Raw genomic sequence first — 27,064 nt, 5'->3', positions numbered from 1 at the left:
GCAACTTGTGTGAATGTGTGAGTGCGTGTGCTTATGTGTTAGATTAGTTTATATGTCTTAGATTTATCTAATAAAGCCTTATTCATATTGAAAAGAGAAGTATCTTGTGTTTTGTGCTTACAAGTTAATGTCTTAAACTGCCGATCTTGTTACTGTGCTAATTAATAGTGTTTTCACTATACTTTGGATATTAATATCCAGCGCAGATTTGATGTTATACGGCTCGTTCAGTGAATCGCTGGCCGTTTCAGTGATCAGCCATGAAACAGTGATTCTGTTCAAATTCCCTTTAAAATCTTAAATTATTCCCTTTGAGCTAAATTGACCTGTTTCCCTTACACATGACAGGCTGCATGGATGGGCAGGGAGTTTCCTGAGTACCATCCTCAGGAAAGTTTGATAGTAACACATCCAACTTCTCCAAGAAGTTTCCCAGTTGACCTGGGGGACGATAAATGACTAAAAAGTGGATTTTAACAGGGTGGGTAATAGTAATTGCATGTGATTCAAATGAACTGTTTCCTGTAAGAGATGGTTGAGGATCAAATTTCCATTCATTTGAGTTAAGGAGACCAGTACCTCCACCCCTCCCAGTCAAGCGAGGGGTGTGGGAAAAAGTGATATTAGTGGAGAGGGCTGCGGGAGTGGCAGTGTCTTCAGGTTTGATTCAAGTCTCAGTTAGGGCAATGAGGTTGAGACCGGAATGTGTAGCAATAGAATAAATAAATTCTGCTTTATTAACAGTAGACTGGCAGTTCCAGAGACCAACTGGAATAGAGAGTAAAGTAGAAGAGGTCAGAGGGACAGGCCTAGGATTATTGGGATAGGCCTGCCTCCAACGTACAGTGCGTGCTCTCTGAGTGTTAGTAGTAATAGTAGAGATTTGAAAGCACATAGTGAATACAACTGACCTAAATAAGTATTTGAGAACAAGCTGTACAAAAAGTAAAGAAAGAGGAGAAAATCAGTACTCAAGTGCCTTGTTGGTGTCCTTGGTCGGTGGAGTCGTGCAGGTGTCGATGGTTTTTGTTTATAAAATTTAAGACTTTTCTACGGCCATCTAAAATGGCTCATTCAAATACGCCCCCACATGCCTCCGTCACGATTTGTGAAGATTTGCATAATGCCGCCTAAATGTTCCCACAAAGAAAGAAGGCTTTATTGTTGCTGTTGCCACTGCTGCCATGTTGTGAAGAGGCTGTGTTTCCTTGTGAAAGCAAAAATACTTTGTTTCCAAAAGAGGACACAACTAGAAATCAGTGGTTAAGTTGTATTTACAACACTGTTCCAGAACAGTTCAACAGAAATATTCAGATGTCTGCACTGCATTTTATGGAGGACTGTTTCTTGATTCTGGGAGAGTAGACTACAATGCTGGCTGTTCTGACTCACAGTCTGTAAGTACGTTTTTAAATTTAAAAGATTTGACACCGATGATTCAAATGCGAGTTTTGTGCAGTGTAGAGAGTAGTGCTTGTTTGTCATTTCTCCAATCACAAATGCAGACATGGTTTTATGTTTACGCGGTGCGATGTAATGCAACGCGTAAAAAGACAGTATAAATTATTATAATCCATAATTATGTCCCCACTGTATGCAACAAATGCCTCATTTGTAATGGGTTTTATTGGTTTTGTCTTGTGCTACCCTGTCAGATTTTGCTACCTCCCATTATAAAACAGTTGGTAGCATAATTTGGAAGCAAAAATCCTTTATTAACATGTTCACCTAACGTTACCCCAGCAGATCGCCATTCCAGTCCTCGTGCCCCCCAGCTATGCATATTTTGCTTGTCTCTCTTTGTTAACAGACCTGATTCAGATAATCAGCTCGTTAGAAGTGAACTCTGTGCATGAACTGTGTTCCGATTGACATGTTCCCTACACAGTGTTCATTGCTCCCTACTCCCTGAGCAGGGCAAATCTGTTGAAGTTTATCTCACTTCGGAACATTCTTTCATGGATTTGCAATGTGTAATGGTTTCACACACGGACAAGTGTGACATCATATACCTCTGTAAATAAATACAATTTAAATTCACGTCTCGCACACTTCAGTGCACTTTGAATGGAACATATACGTTTGGTTCGAACTGGAATCATGGCGGAATATCCTGTGATGTCCACTTGGCAGGGCACTTATGTTTAAATAGAACAAACTTCTGAAGCCATAAGAGAAACATACAAAATGTGCAGAGCAGGGGGGCACGAGGACTGGAATTGAGAACCGCTGACTTACCCCAACACTAAACCTACCCTTACAGTAGGATAAATACAGTGTTGGTAGCATAATCTGATAGGTAGCATTATTTGTTAAAACACCGGAACATGGCATAACAGTATATTTCGTCACACACTTGAGGTATTCAGCCAATCACAACACACTGGATAGCTGGCCAATCAGAGCACACCTCGCTTTTCAGACCAATGAGCTTTGTAAAAATTAACGCATTTCAGGAAGGCGGGGCATAGAGGAGAAACAATAATGATATTTATTTGCTATGCTCAGTTGCCTTTGCACAGCAGATTTCTAGAGGGTTTTCTGCCTCTTTTTCAGGTATTGTATTAAAGGGACTTGCTGCTCTTCTTATCTGCTTATAAAGAAGAGCACCCCTTCGCTGCTACTCTTCTCCGGTAAGGGGCTTGCTGCTCTTCTTAGCTGCTCATAAAGGAGAGCACCCCTTTGCTGCCTTCTTCTGTAAAGGGCTGCTGCCCCAGTCTCTGTTATTTCAGAAGGATATGCTTCTTTCAGAATGCCATCAGTTGTGGTTTGGACGGTTCTGGCTTATCGTGGTGTTGGGGGTTTGGGCCTATCGTTTGTGTTGGGTGGGTTATTATTGCTGCTTTCCCTGCTCATTCATGACAGGCTGCATGGATGGGCAGGGAGTTTTTGCCCAGAACAGAACCTCCAAATACCTCCAAACCAAACTTTCTGCTAAGTGTCTTTCATTTTGACGAAAGTGGTTCTGAAAAGACATTATGCTTAAGTGTTAGTTCTGGCAGGTCACGTGAGTCAAGCTTGCATCAGCTGATCACATCTACCTGTAGGAATATGATACCAATCACGCCATTCTTATATAAGCTCTAGTGAGTATTATTTGGCAGCATTTCCACTTGCTCAGGAGCAAACTACCCTCCTCCATCCCCAGCTCCTCCTTTCACATCAAACAGGACTTGGCTTTCTGATATTCCTTGCTGAATTAGACTCCTTTATCTTGAATAATGTGTTACACTTAAATATCATTAAGTATGATTAATGATATCTGCCTTGTTCTGTTCTGTTTACCCTAGAGGGGTTATTATTGCTGCTTTCCCTGCTCATTCATGTGTAGCGTATGAGGCCTAAACCAGACAAATTAAAGATTGAATCGTGAGCATGGTTGAAACAAGAGAAGCCGAATTCCTTGGAAAGGCAACAGGATGCTGTAAATCAACTCCTAGCACCACAGTCTGAAGCTAGATAACCAACCAGCTCTTTCGCAGAACAGCTTTCAACATTAACACCATTAGAACAATTATTGACAATTTCAATTCGTAGAAGAGATTGTCTAATTTGGGGCAAGTAATCGAAGAGATGGACAGTCTGACCCTCACATGTAAAGCCATGAGAGTAAACAAGATCGTTGGATTGACTTCCCCCCACCTAGCAGAACAAGACTGAAATTCCTAAGGAGACCTGTTAACCCCTCTGGTATTCACAGGACATATCCTTACTCCCCAGAATGGCACAGAGAATGCCTTCCAATGCATATATGCACCAAAATGAACACAAAAAAAGAGTTCTAAATGGATATCAGTCCATTACTTAACTCCATATCATACATGTAACCCACACATTTGATTATAATGTTTCTAATCACTTATTGTTTATGTCTTTTTAAATAACTCTTGAATAGCTTAAGGGATCATATTCATGTTTAGTATGTGTGTGTTCGAATCTTCTTGCTTGAAACGTTTCTGACCATCAGTTATTTGTCAAATGTATAGTATTCTTGCTATAGGAATCATGTCCAAATTATACCCTGCAAGAGCGGGAAAATTCGGACCTCGTGCTTGATAAGATAACATATGATTTATGAATGGGTGGGACAAGCAATGCAACATCCCGAGAAAAGACAATATCTAATTGGTCAAGACAACATTTGAGGTGTGGCCAAAATGCCAGTTTAAATACTCAGGACACCATCAAATTTAGCTTTTAGCCTGCTTTTTAGCTGCTGCTTTTAGTCATGCTTTGTCATCACTTTAAGCGTTCTTTGAGCGCGTTCCAGCGTGCTTCGGCCTGCACGCCTGCTACTTAGCCACAATGAGAAGAAAAACACCACCTAGTCTCATCAAACTTTACTTCTATTCTTTACTTTAGTTTCTTTTCTTTTCCGTTTGAGAGTTTGTGTTCTGAGTTAAGTTTTGTAACGCCGTGTCTCCGAGTCTGACCTCGAATGCCCGTCTGAAACTTCAACCAGCCCACAACTCTGCTTCGTCAGCCAACGCCCAACCACGGGCTTCCCAAGACGTCACTTCAACGACTACTGAACTTCCAGCCAATCAGCAACCTCGGGAAACCCACTTTTCAGCGACAACAAAGGGAACCCCGTTAAACAGGCAACACAAGTAACCTCCAGACTCACATCTGTACTGGTGTTATCTAATATAATTTTAACCTCATTGAGGAACTCAGTGCGAGGGTTAATTAATTGATTGATGGTTGTTCATGTCTATGCAATTTCATGTATTGCTGTAAACTTGGGATTTCACATTTTCATTCTCTTAAACTCATTCTTTCCTAACGTTCTATCTTCCTGCAACTTGTGTGAATGTGTGAGTGCGTTTGTTTATGTTTTGTGTTTGTTTATATGTCTTAGATTTATCTAATAAAGCCTTATTCATATTGAAAAGAGAAGTATCTTGTGTTTTGTGCTAACAAGTTAAGGTCTTAAACTGCCGATCTTGTTACTGTGCTAATTAATAGTGTTTTCACTATACTTTGGATATTAATATCCAGCGCAGATTTGATGTTATACGGCTCGTTCAGTGAATCGCTGGCCGTTTCAGTGATCAGCCATGAAACAGTGATTCTGTTCAAATTCCCTTTAAAATCTTAAATTATTCCCTTTGAGCTAAATTGACCTGTTTCCCTTACACATGACAGGCTGCATGGATGGGCAGGGAGTTTTTGCCCAGCACAGAACCATACCTCCAAACCAAACTTTATGCTAAGTGTCTATGATTTTGACGATAGTGGTCCTGACAGAACTAATGTGGTTCAAATGACGGAGATGTGACCACATTCGGGAAACAGTTGTGACTAGATAGTTAGTTTCCACAACAATGCATTGTACTATGGTGGTTAATCAGTGAGCTACATCGTTGTATGGGAAACGCATCCCTGTTCAGGACTTCAAGGGCAGGTCAGTTTCATCTGTAAATAAGCGACTGTAGTTTTGTCTTTGTGTACTTAAACATTAAACTGCTAGCAACTCTAGCAGTAGCAGTCAGAGTATTAATAATATTGTAAATTAAATTAAACTAAACTAAATTACTATCGTTACTCAGAGCTGTACAGTGTGACATATATGTTGCATGTGCTATGAAAATACTGGTCTGTGCAATGAATAAATTTACCACTGTAGCACACGTGCGATACAGTTTTGCATGTTTAAAACACAGCCACTTAATAGTGTGAAGTGACTTTGTTGTGCTTGTTTGTGTGTGTGAGATTGATTATACTTAGTCGTTAGGGGTGTGCGATATGAGGATTTTTGATTGTGGATGATTGAAGTGTCTCCACAGTCTGCTTTTGAAGAAATGTTGTCTCGTGCTACAACGCATATTCTATCAGCTGCAGTTCTGGCACCTCTCTCCCTCTCAATATAATGCACAATGCCACATACATTCACACCAGTGTTAGCTGCGGTAGAGTTACTTTCACGGGACACTGCACTTAATGCGCAATCACAGAACTACATTATTTGAATCTGCTTTATTACATTGCATTCTAAATTATTATGCAAGGGACATATCAATATATTATAGGATTTTGGAACAATAAAGAGTCAGATTTTTGTTTGTGTTGTTTTTCACATCTTTTTAGATAACTGGTATAAATCTCAGATAGGTTTGTTCAATAGTTTGCCAGGTCTTCTTAGGTAAATGGAAACCCTACTTGAAGAGGTTGTTCCACATTATTAAGCAAGTCACAGTTCTTGTGAATTATGATGAAGAAGAAAGATCTTTCTGAAGATGGAAAGAATAAAAAAAAAAAAAACACTGCAATGTCTTGCAAAAGAAAAGAAACACATTTTCAAACTGTTTTGCACCATGGTATTTATACAGCATGGGACAGTGTGTTGTCCTGTATTGAAAATCCTTTTATTTCCAAGAGCACTATTCTTCATTTTATACCACAGCAGAAAATGGTCAGTTATGAACTCCACATATCTTGCAGAAGTAATTTTGACACCCTAAAATGACCTTACATCTCACTTCCCAATATTCCAACCCAAATCATCACCCACCACCTCCTTGCTGATGTTGCCAGTCTCATTGGAATAAGATGACCATTCATTAACTATCAGAAATCCATTCATCTGGACCATCCATTGTACTGCAGCATTCGTAAGTGAATAAAACTATTTAAAAACAAGTCTTCATGTGTTTCTACAGCCACTGTGCAGGTTTCTCTTTGTGAGGTTTGGTTAGCAGTGACTGAAACGCAGCTTTACACACAACTGCCATTCTGCATGGAGAGGATCTTGAGACTCCAGTAGCTTCAAACACCACGGTTCAATCATTTCTATTAGCTTTTTGCAAAATATTGTTTGTTTTGGTGCCTTCTGCAAGACATTGCAGTGTTTTTTTTTTATATACTTTTCATCTTCAGAAAGATCTTTCTTCCTCACCATATTTCATGAAAACTGTGACTTGCTTAATAATGTGGAACAACCTCTTTAAGTAGAGTTTCCATTTACCTAAAAAGACCTGGCAAACTATTGACCAAACCTGTCTGATATTGATACCGTTTTTCTAAAAAGATGTGCAAAACAACACAAACAAAAATCTGACTCTTTATTGTACCAAAATCCTATTGATATGTCACTTGCATAATAATTTGGAACACAGTGTAAAGCCATACCGGTTAGACATTTCATTTGCTGTTCTGCATGCACTTTTTCTGAGCGCATACGCATGAAGCGCGCTCACACTAAGAGCCTTTCAAAAAGTGCCTGATAACTGGACTAAGTTGTCTTTCGTGTCTGATCGATTCTGCATCTAATACTGCCAAAAACACACAAGGTTTACATATAAACACAGTTGGTTATGTCTAAAATTAAAGTAAACAGTTGAGAGAGAAACGTGTGAAGGTCTTATAGGGACAGTAGTTACTAAACATGATGTGACTGTCTTTAAAGGGATAGTTCAACCCCCAAAAAATAAACTTCTGTCATTATTTACTCACTCACATTTTGTCCCAAACCTTAATTTCTTTCTTTTGCTGAATACAAAAGAAGATATTTTGATGAATGAGGGTAACCAAACAGTAGCTGGTCCACATTGACTTTGACATTAGGAAAAAAAAATACCATGGATGTTACTGGGGACCAGCAACTGATTGGTTACCCACATTCTTTAAAAATAACTTTTATGTTTAACAGATGAAATAAACTAATTCAGGTTTAAAACAACTTGAGTAAATGATGGTGAAAATGAAACACTATGACAGAATTGAAAGACATGACAAAAATGTCATTTTTGGTGAACTATTCTTTTAATGTTAATAAAAAAACAGAAACAGAAAAATCACTCACTGCTCTTAACTGATAAACTTATCATCAGTCAGTTGCTTTTAAAAAAAATTATATACAGTAGTGTATGTATATAGTGTTTTATTTTAATTTGTTCATTCAGTTTCTTGAATGTTACTGCTAAATACTGTACCTGAAAAATAAAGCACTGTTTGATTTATTTGTATATGATGTGTATTTGTGATGTATATCTTTGTTCTTTATTTCTAATAACAAAGATTAATAACAAAGATTTTTATCTTTGCTCACTTTGGCCTAAATGTCTGCCATTTTTATTTTATATTTTGTTAATGTGTAAGAGGTGTTATGTTTCTGCACTCTTCCATTTTTAGCAAATTAAGAAAACTTTGTCTAAAAACTATATTTGTGATGGTTTGTATTTTGTGTGCTCTGTATGGAACATCAGTGCCTGTTTAAGTGATTACCTACATTACTTGTGTTTGTTTTTAGACATGATAACAGACATTTTATACTTGTGCTACAACTTTTTGGCCTGTGCTACAAAACTTTCAACCTCTGTAGCACCACTACTATGTGAAAAAAAAAAGTTAACGTACAGCCCTGTTACTCAGTATACGTTATGCTAAAGGACATCATTATTATCTACCGTAAAGTTACAGTAGTAATTTAGCAAAAAATGACATCATTTTAAGAACATAATTTTATAATGTTTAGAGTGTGCTAGGGCGGATAACAATAAAACCCTTACAAAAACTAGTGTTAATAATATTTATTATTATTATTATAACTATTGTTAACCAACTAAGTTGATAATGCTCAAAGATAAAAAGTTATAGACACTGAAGTGCCTGACTTGAAATTGTACCACACTGAATGTGTTTTCTTTTTTTCTTTTATTATTTATATTTATATATTATTTATATAAATCTTTTATTTCTTGTATTACATAAAAATACATGAAATCAGTCCTTGAGCAATCCAGAAAAGTAATGGGTTGTAAGTCACGTCTCATGAGTTTTATATTTCAAATTTAAATAGATACTAAGAAAAGAGATTCCTGCAGCCATTTTTTCTGAGACTATGTCTAGTCAAACCACACACTGAATGTTTATTTATATATATATATATATATATATATATATATATATATATATATATATATATATATATATATATATATATATATATATATATGTATGTATGTATGTAAGGCAGTTTAGACAATGTCTATAAGGCAGTTTATGCCCTGGCACATGCACTGCATGGCCTAATGAAGTGTGAGGAAGGTAGTGGACCATTTGGTGGAAACAGCTGTGCTGATAAAACCAACCTGAAACCCTGGCAGGTAAGACACTCAGTTAGAGTGAAGATTCTCTCCAGGCATATAGAAGAGCTGAATGTGGAAATGCAAAATATGCTGTACTCTGTATTAATTCAAATTTCAGATAAACATATAACAACTGTCCTGTCTACAAATTGTACAGCTGGTTCACTACCTACAGAAAGTGAACTTCACCACAGGCTTTGGGGATCATGTGTCATTTGATAAGAATGGAGATGCTCTGGCCATCTATGATGTGCTGAACTGGCAGCCGAACTCTGATGGATCAGTAGGTGTCAGCACAGTTGGTGTGGTAAATGAAGGGGCAGCAACAGGAAAGGTGCTGACACTCAATGAGGAAGCAATATACTGGAACTTTGAAACAAACAAAGTACTTATCATTTTATCTTAAAACCCTTACAAAAACTAGTGTTAATAATATTATTATTATTATTATTATAACTATTGTTAACCAACTAAGTTGATAATGCTCAAAGATAAAAAGTTATAGACACTGAAGTGCCTTGAAAAAAATTGTACCACACTGAATGTGTTTTCTTTTTTTCTTTTATTATTTATATTTATATATTATTTATATAAATCTTTTATTTCTTGTATTATATAAAAATACATGAAATCAGTCCTTGAGCAATCCAGAAAAGTAATGGGTTGTAAGTCACGTCTCATGAGTTTATATTTCAAATTTAAATAGATACTAAGAAAAGAGATTCCTGCAGCCATTTTTCTGAGACTATGTCTAGTCAAACCACACACTGAATGTTTATTTATATATATATATATATATATATATATATATATATATATATATATATATATATATATATATATATATGTATGTATGTATGTATGTATGTATCTATATGTGTCTGTTTTTTTTTTTTTTTTTTTTTTTTTTTTTCATATAAAAATACATGATATCAGTCCTTGAGCAATCCAGAAAAGTAATGGGTTGTAAGTTACATGTCTAATGAATTTGTATATCAAATTTAAAGCTGCTATCTTTAATTCTCTTGAAACTGAACAAACATAAAAGAAAATAATTAGAGATGGAGATTACACTGAGTTCCCTGGGTTCTCAAGAAGTTCACGCAGGGGGCATAGTCAACTACTTTAATCATACTGTTTGGCTCATGGACTGTGCCACATCATACAAGGAAAGAATGGGGAATGGAGAATGCTCACAGCTTCTGTAATAACCACAGGAGGATTAGGCAGATCTTTCAAGTACACAAGTGCCATCTAGATGTCAGATTAAAGATAATTTATAATGAGTCAGATGTGTTTCTTTTTTTTTCAACAGACACACAGATATAATTGTGATTTATACCATTTCTAAACACTAAACATAAAAAGCACTTCTTTTTCTTAGATTTCCATTCAAACATCCAAACAGCTATTCACACAAAATCCAAGGTGAGAATATTCAACTGCAGATTCAGCAATCTACAATGTAACACAGCAACACAAGTCTAAAAACATCCAGATATGTTCAATATTTTATGAGATTTTAGTATATAAAAGATTGTGGAAATGTTTTAAATTTAGCTGAGAAATGTATGTGCATTGAAAAAAAAGTGTAATTGGTGTCGTAAATGACATCTTTATTACAAACAAACAAAAAAAAAACATCTCATCTCTCATTTTCTACAGTAAGATCTCTAAATACAGCACATGTTGTATGAGGCCTTAAGATAATATACAAACTAATAAAAAGTATGATGTTATTAATTAATCATTATAAAACAAAATATTAACTATATATAATGTTAAATCAATAATGTCATACTTGGTGGAGTTGGAGGTCCCCAGAATGACAAAGATGACGTCCTCGTTTCCAGAGAGGCCAGTGGCACCACCTGCTCTATAAAAATGTGTCACATACAATCTTTATAATGAATGAGTGAGCTGAGTGAAGAGTGACATAAACAGAAAAAGAGAGAGGGATGTGGTTAATTCTGCATAGTTGTTTGCTCCTGTCTTGTAATTATATCTCTGTAGTTTTGATGACCAGTTTAGGTACCTGTAAGCTACAAGGACACTTCGAGCTGAATGGAATGTATCAGGATGGAGACTTTCTTATTGGTGGTCTCTTTGAAGTTCAGTACCTCAAAGCATTTGCAGAGCTGAGCTTTAGAACGGAACCAAAACTACCACACTGTGAGCTGTGAGTCAGGACCATACACACTGAAGAAAACCTAATATAACTGGCAATAACTGGAAAGTAGAATAGGCTTTTTTTTTATGTTGACATAGGCACCAAAATGTCAATGATAATCTAGAATAAGCAACTGATATATTACATGATGGGTTACAGGACTGAAATCATTCACTGCATATGTAATATATGTGTCTGTATAATGTATGCATGTATAATGTATGTGTTCCATGAAAATATTAGTAAATTTCCTACTGCAAATATAGCAAAACTTAATTTTTGGATTAGTAATATGCATTGCTAAGAACTTAATTTGGACAATATTAAAAGGTGATTTTATCAATATTTAGAATTTTTTTTTTTTTTTTTTTTTTTTTTTTACCCTTATATTCCAGATTTTTACATAGTTGTATCTCAGCCAAATATTGTCCTATTTTAACAAACCATACATCAATGGAAAACTTATTTATTCAGATTTCAGAATGTATACATTACTATTCTGATGTATAAATCTCAATTAAAAAAAAAAAAAAGATCTAATTTCATTTGTATTGTCTTCTCCAGCTTCTATATGACAAGCTTCCAGCAGGCACAAACAATGGTTTTTGCTATCAATGAGATTAATAACAATCCCAACCTGCTGCCTAACATCACGCTTGGTTACCAAATCTATGACAACTGTTTAAGGCTTGGAGTGGCTTTCCGTGGTGCTACAGCTCTGGTTAGTGGGACAGAGGAGACCGTCTCTGACCTCAACTGCAAAGGCCCACCACCAGTGATTGGAATCATAGGTGATCCAGGTTCTACTCATTCTATTGCAATTTCCAGTATCCTGGGGCTGTTTCGACTGCCTATGGTAAGAGAAACTGGTAAACCATATATCAGTCCATCGTTTCTGCAACCTCTTTTTATTATTATTTGTTTTAATAGCATTATATTTGGATATATACTGTGTTGTAATCACATGTTTAGTAATAATAGCTGAAAATTGTGTTGAATTATCATTATTTATTTATTTCTTCCAATAAGCCAATAAATAAATAAAGTTAACACAATGGCTTTAGCAAAGATGACATTAGGTTAATATTTCTCGCATCTTTCTGTCTCTGCTCTCCATTCTCCTAATTAGATTAGCTACTATGCCACCTGCTCCTGTTTGAGTGATAGGAAAAAGTATCCCTCTTTCTTCCGAACAATCCCCAGTGATGCCTTCCAGGTGCGGGCTATGATTCAGATTTTAAAGCATTTTGGATGGACATGGGTTGGTCTGCTCTACAGTGATGATGATTATGGAATTAATGCTGCTCAATCGTTCCACCAGGATGTGCAACACTTTGGAGGGTGTGTGGCCTTCTCTGAGATACTGCCCAATGATAACAACTACAAGGAAATACAACGCATAGTTGGAGTCATTCAGGGCTCCACAGCAAATGTGGTGGTTGTATTTTCTACCTCAAGCTATTTGTTGCCTGTAGTTGATGAGATGCTGTTAAAAAATGTCACAGGCAGACAATGGATTGCTAGTGAGGCTTGGGCCACCTCACCTGTGCTTCTTGCTCGACGATTTAAGCCTGTCTTAGGGGGTACACTGGGTATTGCCATCCGACGAGGAGAAATTCAGGGGCTTGGGAACTTTCTGCTAAGCATTGGTCCTGACAACAACTCACAAAACAGTATGGTGAGAATCTTCTGGGAGAACTTGTTTGGGTGCAATTTTGACACTGAAGGCAGAGAGGGGGGAAAAATATGTTCAGGGCAAGAGGACTTGAGCAGCACGGACACACCATACACTGATGTATCAGAGCTGAGGGCCTCTTACAATGTCTATAAGGCAGTTTATGCCCTGGCACATGCACTGCATGGCCTAATGAAGTGTGAGGAAGGTAGTGGACCATTTGGTGGAAACAGCTGTGCTGATAAAACCAACCTGAAACCCTGGCAGGTAAGACACTCAGTTAGAGTGAAGATTCTCTCCAGGCATATAGAAGAGCTGAATGTGGAAATGCAAAATATGCTGTACTCTGTATTAATTCAAATTTCAGATAAACATATAACAACTGTCCTGTCTACAAATTGTACAGCTGGTTCACTACCTACAGAAAGTGAACTTCACCACAGGCTTTGGGGATCATGTGTCATTTGATAAGAATGGAGATGCTCTGGCCATCTATGATGTGCTGAACTGGCAGCCGAACTCTGATGGATCAGTAGGTGTCAGCACAGTTGGTGTGGTAAATGAAGGGGCAGCAACAGGAAAGGTGCTGACACTCAATGAGGAAGCAATATACTGGAACTTTGAAACAAACAAAGTACTTATCATTTTATCTTAAATGCCATATTTTTGCAAATTACTATGTATATATTTAAAATAAAACAATAATCAAGTGTAAATAAATAATAGTGCAGTGTATTCCCAAGACCAATAGATTATGCAAACACAATAGAGACATATCAGTGCTTGCCAGAATAACAACAGTTGTTGTCTCTTTCAGCCCCAACAGTCTGTGTGCAGTGAGAGCTGCCCCCCAGGCACCAGGCGAGCTACGAGGAAGGGCCTTCCTGTCTGCTGTTTTGACTGCCTGCCATGTGCAGATGGAGAGATTTCTAATACAACAGGTGAGAAATAGTAAAATATATCCTTTTTATGCTCTGAAAATAAAGCAATAACATTGAACTACAAACATTAACTCACTTTGTTGAGCCTTTTATCTTTTTCTGATTCTGTCTTATGCACAGATGCGACTGAGTGCATAGCATGTCCAAATGATTTCTGGTCCAACCCAGTAAAAGACCATTGCATCCCCAAAAAAGTGGAGTTTCTGTCCTATGGGGACCCTCTGGGCATCTCTCTGACCACTGTGGCCCTGCTTGGCACCTGCTTCTGTGCTCTTGTGATAGTCATCTTTGCTCATTACCGCAAAAGTCCTGTAGTACGTTCAAACAATTCAGAACTCAGCTTCCTGCTGTTGTTGTCACTCAAACTCTGTTTTCTGTGTGTGCTGCTGTTCATTGGCCGGCCGCAGTTGTGGACATGTCAATTAAGACATGCTGTGTTTGGCATAAGTTTTGTCCTGTGCGTTTCCAGCATTCTGGTCAAGACTATGGTAGTAAGAGCCGTGTTCAAGTCATCTCGACCAGAAGGTAAAGGTGCGATGAAATGGTTTGGAGCAGCTCAACAAAGATGCACAGTTCTGGTCCTAACAGCCCTCCAAGTTGTGATATGTGCAATCTGGTTATCAGCTGCCTCTCCAACACCTCATAAAAACAGCCAATATATCAGGTCTATTATAGTCTATGAATGTGCTATTGGCTCAGTGGCTGGTTTTTCTATGCTGCTGGGATACATTGGACTTTTAGCAGCAGTAAGCTTCCTGTTAGCCTTCCTGGCAAGAAACCTTCCAGATAATTTTAATGAAGCAAAGTTCATCACTTTTAGCATGTTGATCTTCTGTGCTGTGTGGATTGCATTTGTTCCAGCATATGTGAGCTCACCTGGAAAATATGCAGTGGCTGTGGAGATATTTGCTATCTTGGCTTCAAGTTTTGGACTACTGGTGGCCATTTTTGCCCCAAAGTGCTACATCATTATATTACACCCGGAAAGAAACACTAAAAAAGCCATAATGGGAAGAGCTACACAAAATAAATAGATGTACATGCTGTGAAAACTTGATGTGCATATTTGATAGTGTCTTTGTTTCACTTGAATAAACATAATAAACAATACACATTACAAACAAGCACAAGCAAATTTATTGCATTCATTTTTCAAATATAGAAATTAATAATTTTGAGATTGATTGTAGATTATTTCATAAATTCACTGATTTCCATTGACATATATACATAAATAGATGAATGAATAGATAGATAAATAATATGAATCATATGAAATAGCCAGGGCCAGCTAAAAGCTTATTTATGAGATAGGAATCCTCTAGTAACTAATATAATAAAATGAGACTAAAACATGTACAGTCATGCATAGATTTTCATTCATATGACAAGACTTCTAAGCTTTTAGTTTTTCTTGGTGGAGACCAAAAGAGTAAATGCACCATGAAAATATTGTACATAACATCCAGTGCCCCTTTAAATGTAACTAAATGCTGTATACGTGGCAGTTGCTTTTGGTTGGCCAGGGTGACACTAACAAAAGGTCAGAATATTGCTGATAAAAGCCTAAGATGTATCATTAATACTGAATGCTGGATTCAGCTGAAACTACTAGGCCAAAGAAACCCTGGCACCATACACTAACAGTGACAACTCTGTATTCAAATAGAGCAGGCTATGAATAGAAACATTACTCTTATCAAGGCAACGTGTACATGATAACAGGCTTTCCAGGAAACCACGACAGAATCAAATGTCAATTACAAAAATATTGAGATCATTACATCATACAATGATGGAAATCCCCTCAGAGCCCAACAATGTAACACCCATAGTCTGAATAATCTAAAATCTACTGACTCGAGTGGTCATCTAATGAAACTGTAAGCTTAGAATTAAATAGTGACTGCTATGTGATGTTTCTGTTAAACTATACACCTATTATGAAATTTCTGTGTGTCCCAAATTTGTGTTATAACTACAAAGATACTAATACTGCTATTCACTGAAATCTACTTGTTAGCAATTCATTAATATTTCTTTTTAATTTTTATTGTCTAATAATTTCTGAGGAGAATACATACATACATACATACATAATATATATAATTTGTCTATTTGGATAAAAGCGTCTGCTAAATGACTAAATGTAAATGTAATGTTAATATATATATATATATATATATATATATATATATATATATATATATTCTGTAAATAATTAACATTGTTGGGCAAACACAAATTCAATTCAATTCAATATCTAGGAATGTACTGCCATCTAGAGGGAGATGTAGAAAGGTAGGAATACACCTGTCTAATTGTGTCTGATCTATCTACAATATGATATGTAAAATGGAAGAACTGAGACTATTTTTATCATTAGTCAACAGTTGAGCTCATCAGTAATGCAATGACAGCAAAGACTAAAACAAGAGGCATATTTAAGTTGCCGTCCATCAAACTATAATGTAAATATAAAAGGTATCTCCTGATTTCCTGGGAGGTCCACTTTTTTTTTTTTTTTTTTTTTTTTTTTTTTTTTTTAAGCAACACCCACTTAGTCTTTATTATAAATATCTAGCTGGCCCTCATGTGTGTAGAAGGAGATAGATAGAGATGTGGATCACTCTTAAAATCTGCTTATATCTGTCCTTTAACTGTATCTCAGCTTCAGTCCTTAGTTCAGGCATCTGTCAGCTCCAGGGACACTTCAAGTTGAACGGGATGTTCCAGGATGGAGATCTTATAATTGGAGGCCTGTTTGAAGTTCATTTCCTCACAGTGTTCCCAGAACTGAGCTTCAGAAAAGAGCCAGAACCTCCATACTGTGAGCAGTGAGTCTGGGACAGGCTGGACAATAACAACTATAAAAGATAAAATGAAGAAAACTAAAGGGGGAAAAGAAAAGCTGTTTGACTGTTTTGTAATTAATAATTTCCTTATTTTCTTTTCTTTCTTTTTCTTTCTTTTTTTTTTTTTTTTTTTTTTTTTTAGTTATTATTCACATAGTTGCTTCATTTAGAGCAGCTTTTTGGCAGACAGCTGCACCAAAATCAGATTCTGTAAATAAAGCTTCTGTAAATATAAACCAATAAAGAGTATATAATTGACCTAAGGAGGATTTCTTAAAAAATAAATAAATAAAAACTATTATATCATATATTTTCTTGATTTTTACAGGTTTGATATGGCAAGTTTCCAGCAGGCTCAGACTATGGTCTTTGCAATAGATGAGATCAATAAGAATCCAAACCTGCTTCCTAACATCACTCTTGGTTACTACCTTTATGACAACTGTGTAAAGTTGGGAGTGGCATTCAGAGCTGCTACAGCTCTGGTTAGTGGGACAGAGGAGTCCTTTTCCAATGTAAACTGTGCCGGCCCACCACCAGTGATTGCTGTAGTGGGGGATCCTGGATCTACTCACTCAATTGCAATCTCCAGTGTACTGGGGCTGTTTAAATTGCCTATGGTAAGTGTGAATATAGCATTTTCAAGATTAAAAATATTAATAACAATAAAATAAACTGTAAAATGTGTACTGTTACACTTTTGTTATTGTTTGATTTTAAATTAAATTTTAATATGTTAAACTTTAAAGACTGCATATAATATTTCTTTCTCAACTGCATGTGTAAGATCTCATAATGCACAGAGAAATAAGAAAAGAAAAAAAAATGCTGCTCATATATGTCTCTTCCATAAGGTTAGCTACTTTGCAACCTGCTCCTGTTTGAGTGACAGGAAAAAGTACCCCTCTTTCTTCAGAACGATCCCTAGTGATGCCTTTCAGGTGCGGGCTATGGTTCAGATCTTAAAGCATTTTGGATGGACCTGGGTTGGTCTGCTCTACAGTGATGACGACTACGGAATCCATGCCTCTCAGTCATTCCACCAAGATATGCAGCTATTTGGAGGTTGTGTTGACTTTTCTGAAATGCTACCTCGTGATAATAACCGTAGAGATATTCACAATATACTGGCAGTAATTCAGGCCTCTACAGCTAGAGTGGTGGTGGTGTTCTCCACAGAAGCCTACTTGTTACCATTGATGGATGAGGTGGCATTGCAAAATGTAACAGGCAGGCAGTGGATTGCAAGTGAAGCTTGGGCCACCTCACCGGTCTTTCACACTCAGCGTCTCCTGCCCTTTCTGGGGGGCACACTGGGTATCGCTATCAGGCGTGGAGAGATCCAGGGACTTCGTGAATTCCTGTATTACCTTCGTCCTGACAGCAATCCAAGAAACAATATGGTAAGAATATTCTGGGAGAACATGTTTGGGTGCAATTTTGAGAATGGAGGAAGAAAGATAGAGGTAGAGGGGGAAAGAAAGGTGTGTACAGGGCAAGAAGATCTGAGCAGCACAGACACACCATACACTGATGTATCAGAGCTGAGGGCCTCTTATAATGCATATAAAGCAGTTTATGCCCTGGCACATGCACTTCATGACCTGATGCAGTGCGAGGAGGGGAGAGGACCATTCAGTGGGAACAGCTGTGCTGATATAATCAACCTTCAGCCCTGGCAGGTACATTAAATAAAAATAAAAATCTACATGTTTATTCACAATATAGAAATACATATTACACCTGTCCTGTCTGTAACCTGTACAGGTAGTCCATTACCTACAGAAAGTGAACTTCACCACAAGTTTTGGGGATCGTGTGTCATTTGATGATAATGGAGATGCTCTGGCCATCTATGATGTGATGAACTGGCAGCCAAATTCAGATGGTGCGATAAGGGTCAGCACAGTTGGTGTGGTGAATGAAGGGGCTACAGAAGGGAGGGTGCTCACACTGGATGAGGATGCAATATTCTGGAACTTTGAAAACAAAAAAGTAAATAATATTTTAATTTAATCCTTTCAAAACTACAGGTATATTGTAGCATATATTCATACTTGCTTTTGCTATTATAAAGTCTTGTATGGACTGAATTAAAACACACACACACACACACACACACACACACACACACACTGGTTTCCATGGGGAATAGACAATTATTTTAATACTAAACAGCTGCACTTTTTATACCCTAAACGTAACCCTACCCTGAAACATACCCCTCACAAAATCCTATAGGCTGTTTTCCTCATGGGAACCCCAAAAAAACAAAAAAAAAAACAAAGTCACCACAAGGTCAAAAATCACTGGTATTACAATCCTTGTTGGGACACCCACACACTACTAATAAGAATGACAACAGATGTTGTACCCCTTAGCCCCCACATTCTGTGTGCAGTGAGAGCTGCCCCCCTGGCACCAGAAGAGCCAGGAAAAAAGGCCTTCCTATCTGCTGTTTTGACTGCCTGCCATGTGGAGATGGAGAGATTTCTAATACAACAGGTAGAAATCTATTCCAATTTTTTTATTTAACTTGAAAGAGAATTTTCGGTAACAATTTATAATAACTTTCATTTATAAATCATTAACAAACATTATATAATGCTTAACAGATCATTAGTTAATATATATTCACATAGCTAGAAATATGATATAATGTTCTTGTTAATGTTTACTAATGAACTTACTAAACATTACCTAATGATTATCATATGATTATTTAATGTAAATTGAAATGCTTACAAATGTTAGTAAACTTTCAGTTCATATAATCTTCATTTGTTGGTCTATGTTTGTTGTGTAGACCTCTATTTACACATCTTAACAAATAATCTATGAATTATTTGTTCATGTTTTTGCAGTACCCATTTGCAAATGTTTATAAATGTTTACTAATCATTAATACCTTTATGAACAGTCATCTCAATGGCAAAAAGTGTCCCGAAAGACCTGAATTTGCCCTTTTCGCACATCTTTACTAATCATTTATTAATCATTTGTTCATGTTTTTGCAGTAACCAATCTAAAGTTGAAACTATTCATCATTTGTAAATGTTTATAAATGATTATTAATCATTAAGTATCTTTATTGGCCTTGGACCTAACAAGGTTTGTGTAAAGGGTGGCTGGTTAAGTTTAGCTAAATGCTTGCTAAAGACATAACATATTGTAATGTTGGTGCAAAAAAAGTTTCCTATTGCCTCAACACTCACATTAGTATACTACTCTTTAGTATGTCATTAAAAAGGACAGCTATTCCTATTTATATTATTAATATAATATAAACAGATTGAACCGTGTTCCCTTATAATAATCAAATTGACCCCTGTACACTGTTGACCCTTTAACCTACCCATACCACCAAACCTGTTCCTAACCATACCCGTATCACACCTCAATAGCAGCTAATGTGTTGTGCATTGACACAAGCTTTTAATCATTTTATAACATCTGTTAAAATCATTTGTAGATTTTCAATAAGTGTTTGATCATATGTAACTGAAAGTTTAATGTCATTTGTAAGTATTCTAACTTACAAGAAATAATGATTGTTTGAACATTATCTAATGTTTAATAAGTTTATTAGCAAACATTAACAAGCATATTATCTAACATTTCCAACTCTTTGAATATATATCAACTAATGATCCATTAAACATTATATAATGTTTGTTAATGATTTGTTAATGAAAGTTATTATAAAGTGTTACCGAATTTTCTCTTAAACTTTGTTTTATCACAGATGCTATTGAGTGCACACCGTGTCCAGTTGAGTTCTGGTCCAATCCAAATAAAGATCAGTGTGTTCCAAAAGAAGTAGAGTTTCTATCCTATGAGGAACCTCTGGGCATCTCTCTGACCACTGCTTCCCTACTTGGCTTATGCTTCTGTGCTCTTGTGATGTTCATCTTCTCTCATCATCGTAACACTCCTGTAGTACGCGCCAACAATTCAGAGCTTAGCTTCTTGCTTCTGTTGTCACTCAAACTGTGTTTTCTGTGTGTGCTGCTGTTCATTGGCCGGCCGCAGTTATGGACATGTCAGTTAAGACATGCTGCATTTGGCATAAGCTTTGTCCTGTGCGTCTCGAGCATCCTGGTCAAGACTATGGTGGTAATAGCCGTGTTTAAGTCATCCCGGCCTGAAGGTAAAAATGCAATGAAATGGTTTGGAACAGTTCAACAAAGAGGCACAGTCATGGCACTAACTGCCTTCCAGGTTGTGATTTGCACAGTCTGGTTAACTACTGCATCCCCAACACCCTATAAAAACAGTCAGTATATTACCTCTAAAATAGTATATGAATGTGCTGTTGGTTCAGTGGCTGGGTTTTCTATGCTTCTGGGATACATTGGCCTCCTGGCAGCAGTAAGCTTCCTGTTAGCCTTCCTGGCGAGAAACCTTCCAGATCATTTTAATGAAGCTAAATTCATTACATTCAGTATGTTGATCTTCTGTGCTGTGTGGATTACATTTGTTCCAGCATATGTGAGCTCACCAGGGAAATATGCAGTGGCTGTGGAGATTTTTGCTATTTTAGCTTCTAGTTTTGGATTACTGTTGGCCATTTTTGCCCCAAAGTGCTACATCATCCTTTTACATCCAGAGAGAAACACTAAAAAAGCCATCATGGGAAGAGCCACTCAAAAGAAATAGCTTGAAAAAATAAAATTTTCACAAAGAAAAATAAATAAATCTGTGATCTCTAATAATTATATTTTAGTCTTCAATCAGTTCATTCTGCTTGTATAAATATTTACAAGCCTATTTATTACCCATTTTGTATATCTGATTATTTAGCAGTATATGGCTGATTCTTTAGCATTATGTATTTGTCAGAAATAAATAAGAAGATTCCTTCTGGCAATTACCTTGAGTTGTAATCACTGCAGGGTTTCGTGCCTTGCTCAAGGGACTCACCTCAGTCATGGTATTGAGAGTGGAGAGAGCGCTGGTAATTCACTCCCCCCACCAACAATCCCTTCCAGACCTGAGACTCAAACCCATGACCTTTAGGATACACGTCCGAATCTCTAACTATTAGGCCATGACTGCCCCACCTCTTCCAGCTCCACGACTTCCCCCACCTCTTTCAGCACGACTTCCAGCTCCACCTCTCTGGATCTAATGGGGTGGAGGGATTGAGTTATGGGTAGGGTCAAAGACTATAGAATACCCAATACGTGTCACTTGTATAGTTTTAATTGGGAAAAAATACAATGCTCAATATGGCAGCTCAATCACAGAAAGCCCCGCCTTCTGAATGAAAGAGCCGATCACTAATCAGTAAAGTCAGCGCACACTGCAGCTGCCGTTAGAAGCGTCCCGGAAACAGTCAGCGTTCTGAGATGTGCAATTAGGATTGTTCATGCGCACTGGCTTATCTAGCCTGAAAATAATCTTTTTATAACACTATTTGAGCAAAAGTAACAACATTTATGACACAGTTGTTGTCAGATTTTTTTTTTTGTGATTTCAAATATGAAATTTAATCATAAGCTTAGTGAACAGTTTTGGAGAATTTGATGTTTCCCCATTCAAAGAGATAGGAGTTGCACTTGCATGTCCGAGAGGATGGTCACCGAGTGATATGACTTGTCTTATAAGGACTTTGGTAGGGTTAGGATGTGGCTGGATATTCTATTAGGCACAAATTACATTCAGCTACATGTAATCCACACATTTGTATCCACCCATTTGCTCTGCAGTGGTGGTCTTGCTTTTCCTCGGCCACATTTAGACCCACAACTTTTTGTGATCTGATTGCTCAAACCATATTTGTAGATATTCAAAAGCGCATGTGACCACATTTGTAGTGTAAATACTAAAGCTTCCTAGACAGCATCAAATAATCTACCCACCTATCACTGCCAAAACAAGCTTTAAGCAGTGAAATGGTTTCATATATTTTTTTTTTCATTATCCACAACTACTAGAACTCATTAGCATGGGAAAGAAATGTTTTAGACCAGCGTTTCCCAATCCCAGTCCTCACACAATGGATTTCCCCTGCTCAGGGAGTAGGGAGCAATGGACACTGTGTAGGGATCATATCAATCGGAACACAGTTCATGCACGTAGCTCTCTTCTAATGAGCTGGTTATCTGAATCAGGTGTGTTAACTAAGGCCATGTCCACACGTACACAGGTGTTTTTTTATAAACAGAGTTTTTCCTTCTTCCTTTTTTAAAGGGGTCATATGATGTTGCTAAAAAGAACATTATTTTGGGTTATTGGTATAATGAAATGTGTTTATGTGGTTTAAGTTACAAAAAAAAAAAAAACTACTTTTTTTCCACATACTGTACGTTATTGTTTCTCTATGCCCCGCCTTTTTGAAACGCGTCAATTTTTACAAAAAATAATCGTTTTGAAAAGCGAGGTGTGCTCTGATTGGCCAGCTATCCAGTGCATTGTGATTGGTCGAATACCTCAAGCATGTGACGGAAATGTTACGGCCCTTACTATACTGTGATGCCGTGTGTCCCGGAGCGCCGAGACAAAAACATTAAAAGCCATTACAAACACGTATTTGTTGCATCCAGTGGGGACACAATTACAGATTACAATGACAATACCAGCAGTTCTCAATTCCAGACCTCATGCCCCCCAGCTCTGCATATTTTGCATGTCTCTCTGTGTTAACACACCTGATTCAGATAATTAGATCATTAGAAGTGAGCTCCATGCATGAACTGTGTTCCGACTGATATGGTCCCTACACCGTGTTAATTGCTCCCTACTCCCTGAGCAGGGAAAATCTGTTGAGGTTTACTTCACTTCGGAACATTCATTCATGGATTTATGCTGTGCAACGTCTTCACACATGGACAAGTGTGACATCATATACCTCTGTAAATAATAAAATTTAAATTCATGTCTCACACACTTTAATGCACTTTGAATGGAACATATACGTTCGCTTCGAACTGGAATCATGGCGGAATATCCTGTGATGTCCACTTCTCAGGGCACTTACGTTTAAATAGAACAAATGTCTGAAGCGTTAAGAGAGACATACAAAATGTAAAGAGCAGGGGGGCACGAGGACTGGAATTGAGAACCGATGACTTATACTGTTTTTTTACGTGTTGCGTTGCATCGCGCTGTGTAAACATAAAACCATATCTGCATTTGTGATCAGAGAAACGACAAACAACAAGCGCTACTCTACATTGCACAAAACTTGTGTTTGAATCGTCAGCAGCAAATCCGTAAAATATGTAAACATACTTACAGACTGTGAGTCAGAACAGTCGGCACTGTAGTCTACTCTCCCAGGATCAGGAAACAGTCCTCCATAAGATGCACTGCACAATGAAACACACGGCGTCTCCACAACATGGCGGCGACGGCAACAGCAAGAATAAAAGTTATGCCTTCTTTCTTTGCATGAACATTTGGGTGGCATTATGCAAATCTTCCCACATCATGATGCAGTCAAGAGCATGCCAAGCCAACAGGTGGCGATATAATCTCAACTGTAAAGTCATGTTGGCCAATCAGAAGCCTGAAAAAGTTTCCACTGAGTTTCCGCCAAAATCAGTACTGTATCTGTTCGGTATTGAAAAGTACATTTGTAATTTTACGCAAAATGCAATATCCGCTGAGTTATTCTGTCATGTTTTCTCCCTTTCTTTCCAAACCACGGCAAACACCAGTCTCCCTTCTCTTCAGAATGCAATATATCCACTCAACCAATCACAGCGCACCATTCCACGCATACCACTTATTTTGTTTTTGATACGATACCGATATTTTTCAAGGCAGTATCGTCAATATCGATACCGATAGGATACTTCTGAACTAAAATTGTAAATTATGAAATTTATAAAATTATTAAACTACTAAGAGTAAAATGGGTAATGATAACCACTTAACGTTAAGTTTAAAACACATTTTAACATTCAATACGCCTTAATTTTAACGTTTTTTGGTAATATTTTTGTTTACACATGGTTCAAATATGTTTTTTGTTTTTTTTTACACGATTCAAATCTACAAATACTACAGTTGAACTATGGTCACTCACTTTACTAAAACCATGGTTCATTTTCATAAGTTACTGTCAGTGACAAGCTGTTGCATGCATAAAATGCAACCTTTTTATTCTGACAGTGTATGATTTCTATTAACATTACAGAACAGAACATGATCAATATTATCTTTCAACGTTCAGTTTAGATAAATGTAATTGCACAAACTATGTAGGCTACAATTTCAATCTGTCTATTGTGAAATAAACAGTTTTTTTTCTTTTATTTTTTGTCCTCTGATAAGCATTGTTCAGGGCTGCCATTCCCAAAATCTTTAATGCTTTCTTATGATACTTTTGGGAAACGCAGCCCTGTTTGAATGCACTGAACGCTCTCTGTGATGGATTGGTTCTGTATTGCAGCATTTGCTTGTGTTCAGATGAGCAGGAAAATAGTTCTATCCTACACACTTATTCGCTAACATACTGTATGTTATTCGTCCAATTCAATGTTATAAGCATTATTTTTATTTTTTGTTAAATAAATAAAATAATCACTGGTAAATAAAACACACCTTAGTATCAATATTTTTTGTTTGAGTATTGGTACTTTCGATACTTGCGTCAGTATCCATATATCGATACTTCAGATCGATATGACCATCCCTACCAGACAATTTGAATACACCCGGCATCCTAGTTTTCCTCATCTACTTTTTACTTTGTGATCAACAAACAAACTTAGGGCTGCACGATAAATCATATGTGATTGTCATGCGCATCTCGTCAATAAAGTCGTTTCTGGGATTAATAGTAAATCTCCATCACGTGGTTTCAGATGGATACACAGAGCCGTAGATCACTGACAAGCTATACAATATTGCGTTCATAATCGCAGATGAGTAGCATTCGATTATGAACGCGATATTGCGTAGCTTGTCAGTGTGTTTTTATTAATGCCATTTATGTTTTTGTTAATACAGCATATAGCACTAGTCAACTAAATGTAAAATGGCAAAGATGAATGCACTTTTGGAAGTTGAATGTAAGGAAAATGTAATTTTGGAATTTCTGTGGTCTAATGTGATGTTGTTTATGTTCTTGTTTGTGATGAAATTTTCTTTTATTGCTGTAATTAATGTATAGCATGAACAAGATGACCCATTGAATTCATTTTGGGAGCGATGACTGATTGAATGTATTTTTAGTCCAGTACCTGTATATAAGATTAGTACTGACCAAGTTCAGAGGCTGTCATATATGGATTAACCATGTTGTGTATTTTCAACAGTTTAAAAATGAAAAACAACTTTTATATTGATTTAATGGGCTTATTGCATTTAAAAATATATATAAAAAATCGTGTCATGGATTTTATAATAAATCTTTGAAAATCAAAACCTGGATCTGGGACCTGAACTCATACAGTATCGCGGCATCCTACTGGTAGAATGTGATAGAGTGGAAATATAAAACAAAGTGTTTAAGTGTAAGCAATATAGGTGTATGAGTGTCATCTAGAGGACATTTTGAGAAAGACATTGAAAATATGTGGTCTCAATAAGGCAATCCTTTAGAGAATATCTCTGAGAAAGTACAACAACGTCTTTATAAGCTCTTTTATTTCTGTTGAGGAAGAATTCATTTTACCTTAGTTAATAAGTTCATTTTATGTCACCCTATAGCAAATATTATGCTATTATTATACAACATTATATGACATCAGTATGTAGTGATGCTAAGCAAGCAGACACCAACCAAGTGAACATAAACTTCATGGACCAAACACAGAAACGTCTGTGTGTGTGTCAAACACACTCACCTTAAGTATCCTCAACCACAACTAACTGAGATTTAGCAGATTGGTTGGTTTTAATTTTCATTACCAAAACAAGCTGCAACTTTCAAGCAGAACTGTCCAATTTCTGTGCTACTACCGTCACCAGATGGATTCATGGAAATAAGTGTTTCTGTGAAATCAACCTAAGATCATTTACAGATATGTAAGATAGAAAGTCAAATATTCCAACATTAAAGAATACACATTTGACCTGAAACTTAACTACAAATAATTTACAATAAATTATGCTAATTCAAGAAAAGGATAATTAAGGGGATTAAATATAGACACCCTCATTTCCAGGTATGGGCACTTGGGACCGCCTGCTCTCTAAAAGTAACACCCCCACGACCTTCATCATAAATTAGTGAGAAGAACAAGTGAGTGGGTCAGAAAATAAGAGAGATGTGGACCACTCTAATTATCTGCCTGTATCTTTCCTTTAAATTTATTTCTGCAGCTTCAATTCTCCGATCAGGTACATGTCAGCTTCAGGGACGCTTCAGGTTGAATGGA

General features: G+C 36.9%; 2 protein-coding genes across 2 annotated transcripts; both read left to right on the top strand.

Annotated features, from left to right (window-relative positions):
* Positions 1 to 11,036: 11,036 nt before the first annotated feature.
* LOC109076452 (extracellular calcium-sensing receptor-like) lies at positions 11,037 to 14,909 on the top strand. The gene is made up of 6 exons (XM_042755645.1): positions 11,037 to 11,268; positions 11,824 to 12,115; positions 12,389 to 13,201; positions 13,341 to 13,568; positions 13,752 to 13,875; positions 13,996 to 14,909. Exons 1-6 carry the CDS (start codon positions 11,048 to 11,050, stop codon positions 14,907 to 14,909), a joined length of 2,592 nt encoding a protein of 863 aa, XP_042611579.1. The 5' UTR covers positions 11,037 to 11,047.
* A 1,527-nt stretch (positions 14,910 to 16,436) lies between these two features.
* On the top strand, positions 16,437 to 21,389 carry LOC109076451 (extracellular calcium-sensing receptor-like). Its single transcript, XM_042755641.1, has 6 exons — positions 16,437 to 16,712; positions 17,059 to 17,350; positions 17,585 to 18,412; positions 18,498 to 18,725; positions 19,112 to 19,235; positions 20,476 to 21,389. Exons 1-6 carry the CDS (start codon positions 16,495 to 16,497, stop codon positions 21,387 to 21,389), a joined length of 2,604 nt encoding a protein of 867 aa, XP_042611575.1. The 5' UTR covers positions 16,437 to 16,494.
* The last annotated feature ends 5,675 nt before the right edge of the window (positions 21,390 to 27,064 follow it).

Source organism: Cyprinus carpio, unplaced genomic scaffold (genome assembly GCF_018340385.1).
Source record: "Cyprinus carpio isolate SPL01 unplaced genomic scaffold, ASM1834038v1 S000006739, whole genome shotgun sequence".
In the NCBI taxonomy this organism is placed as follows: domain Eukaryota; kingdom Metazoa; phylum Chordata; class Actinopteri; order Cypriniformes; family Cyprinidae; genus Cyprinus; species Cyprinus carpio.
Note: the sequence above shows the minus strand (reverse complement) of the source record. Positions and strands in the feature narration are given on the sequence as shown.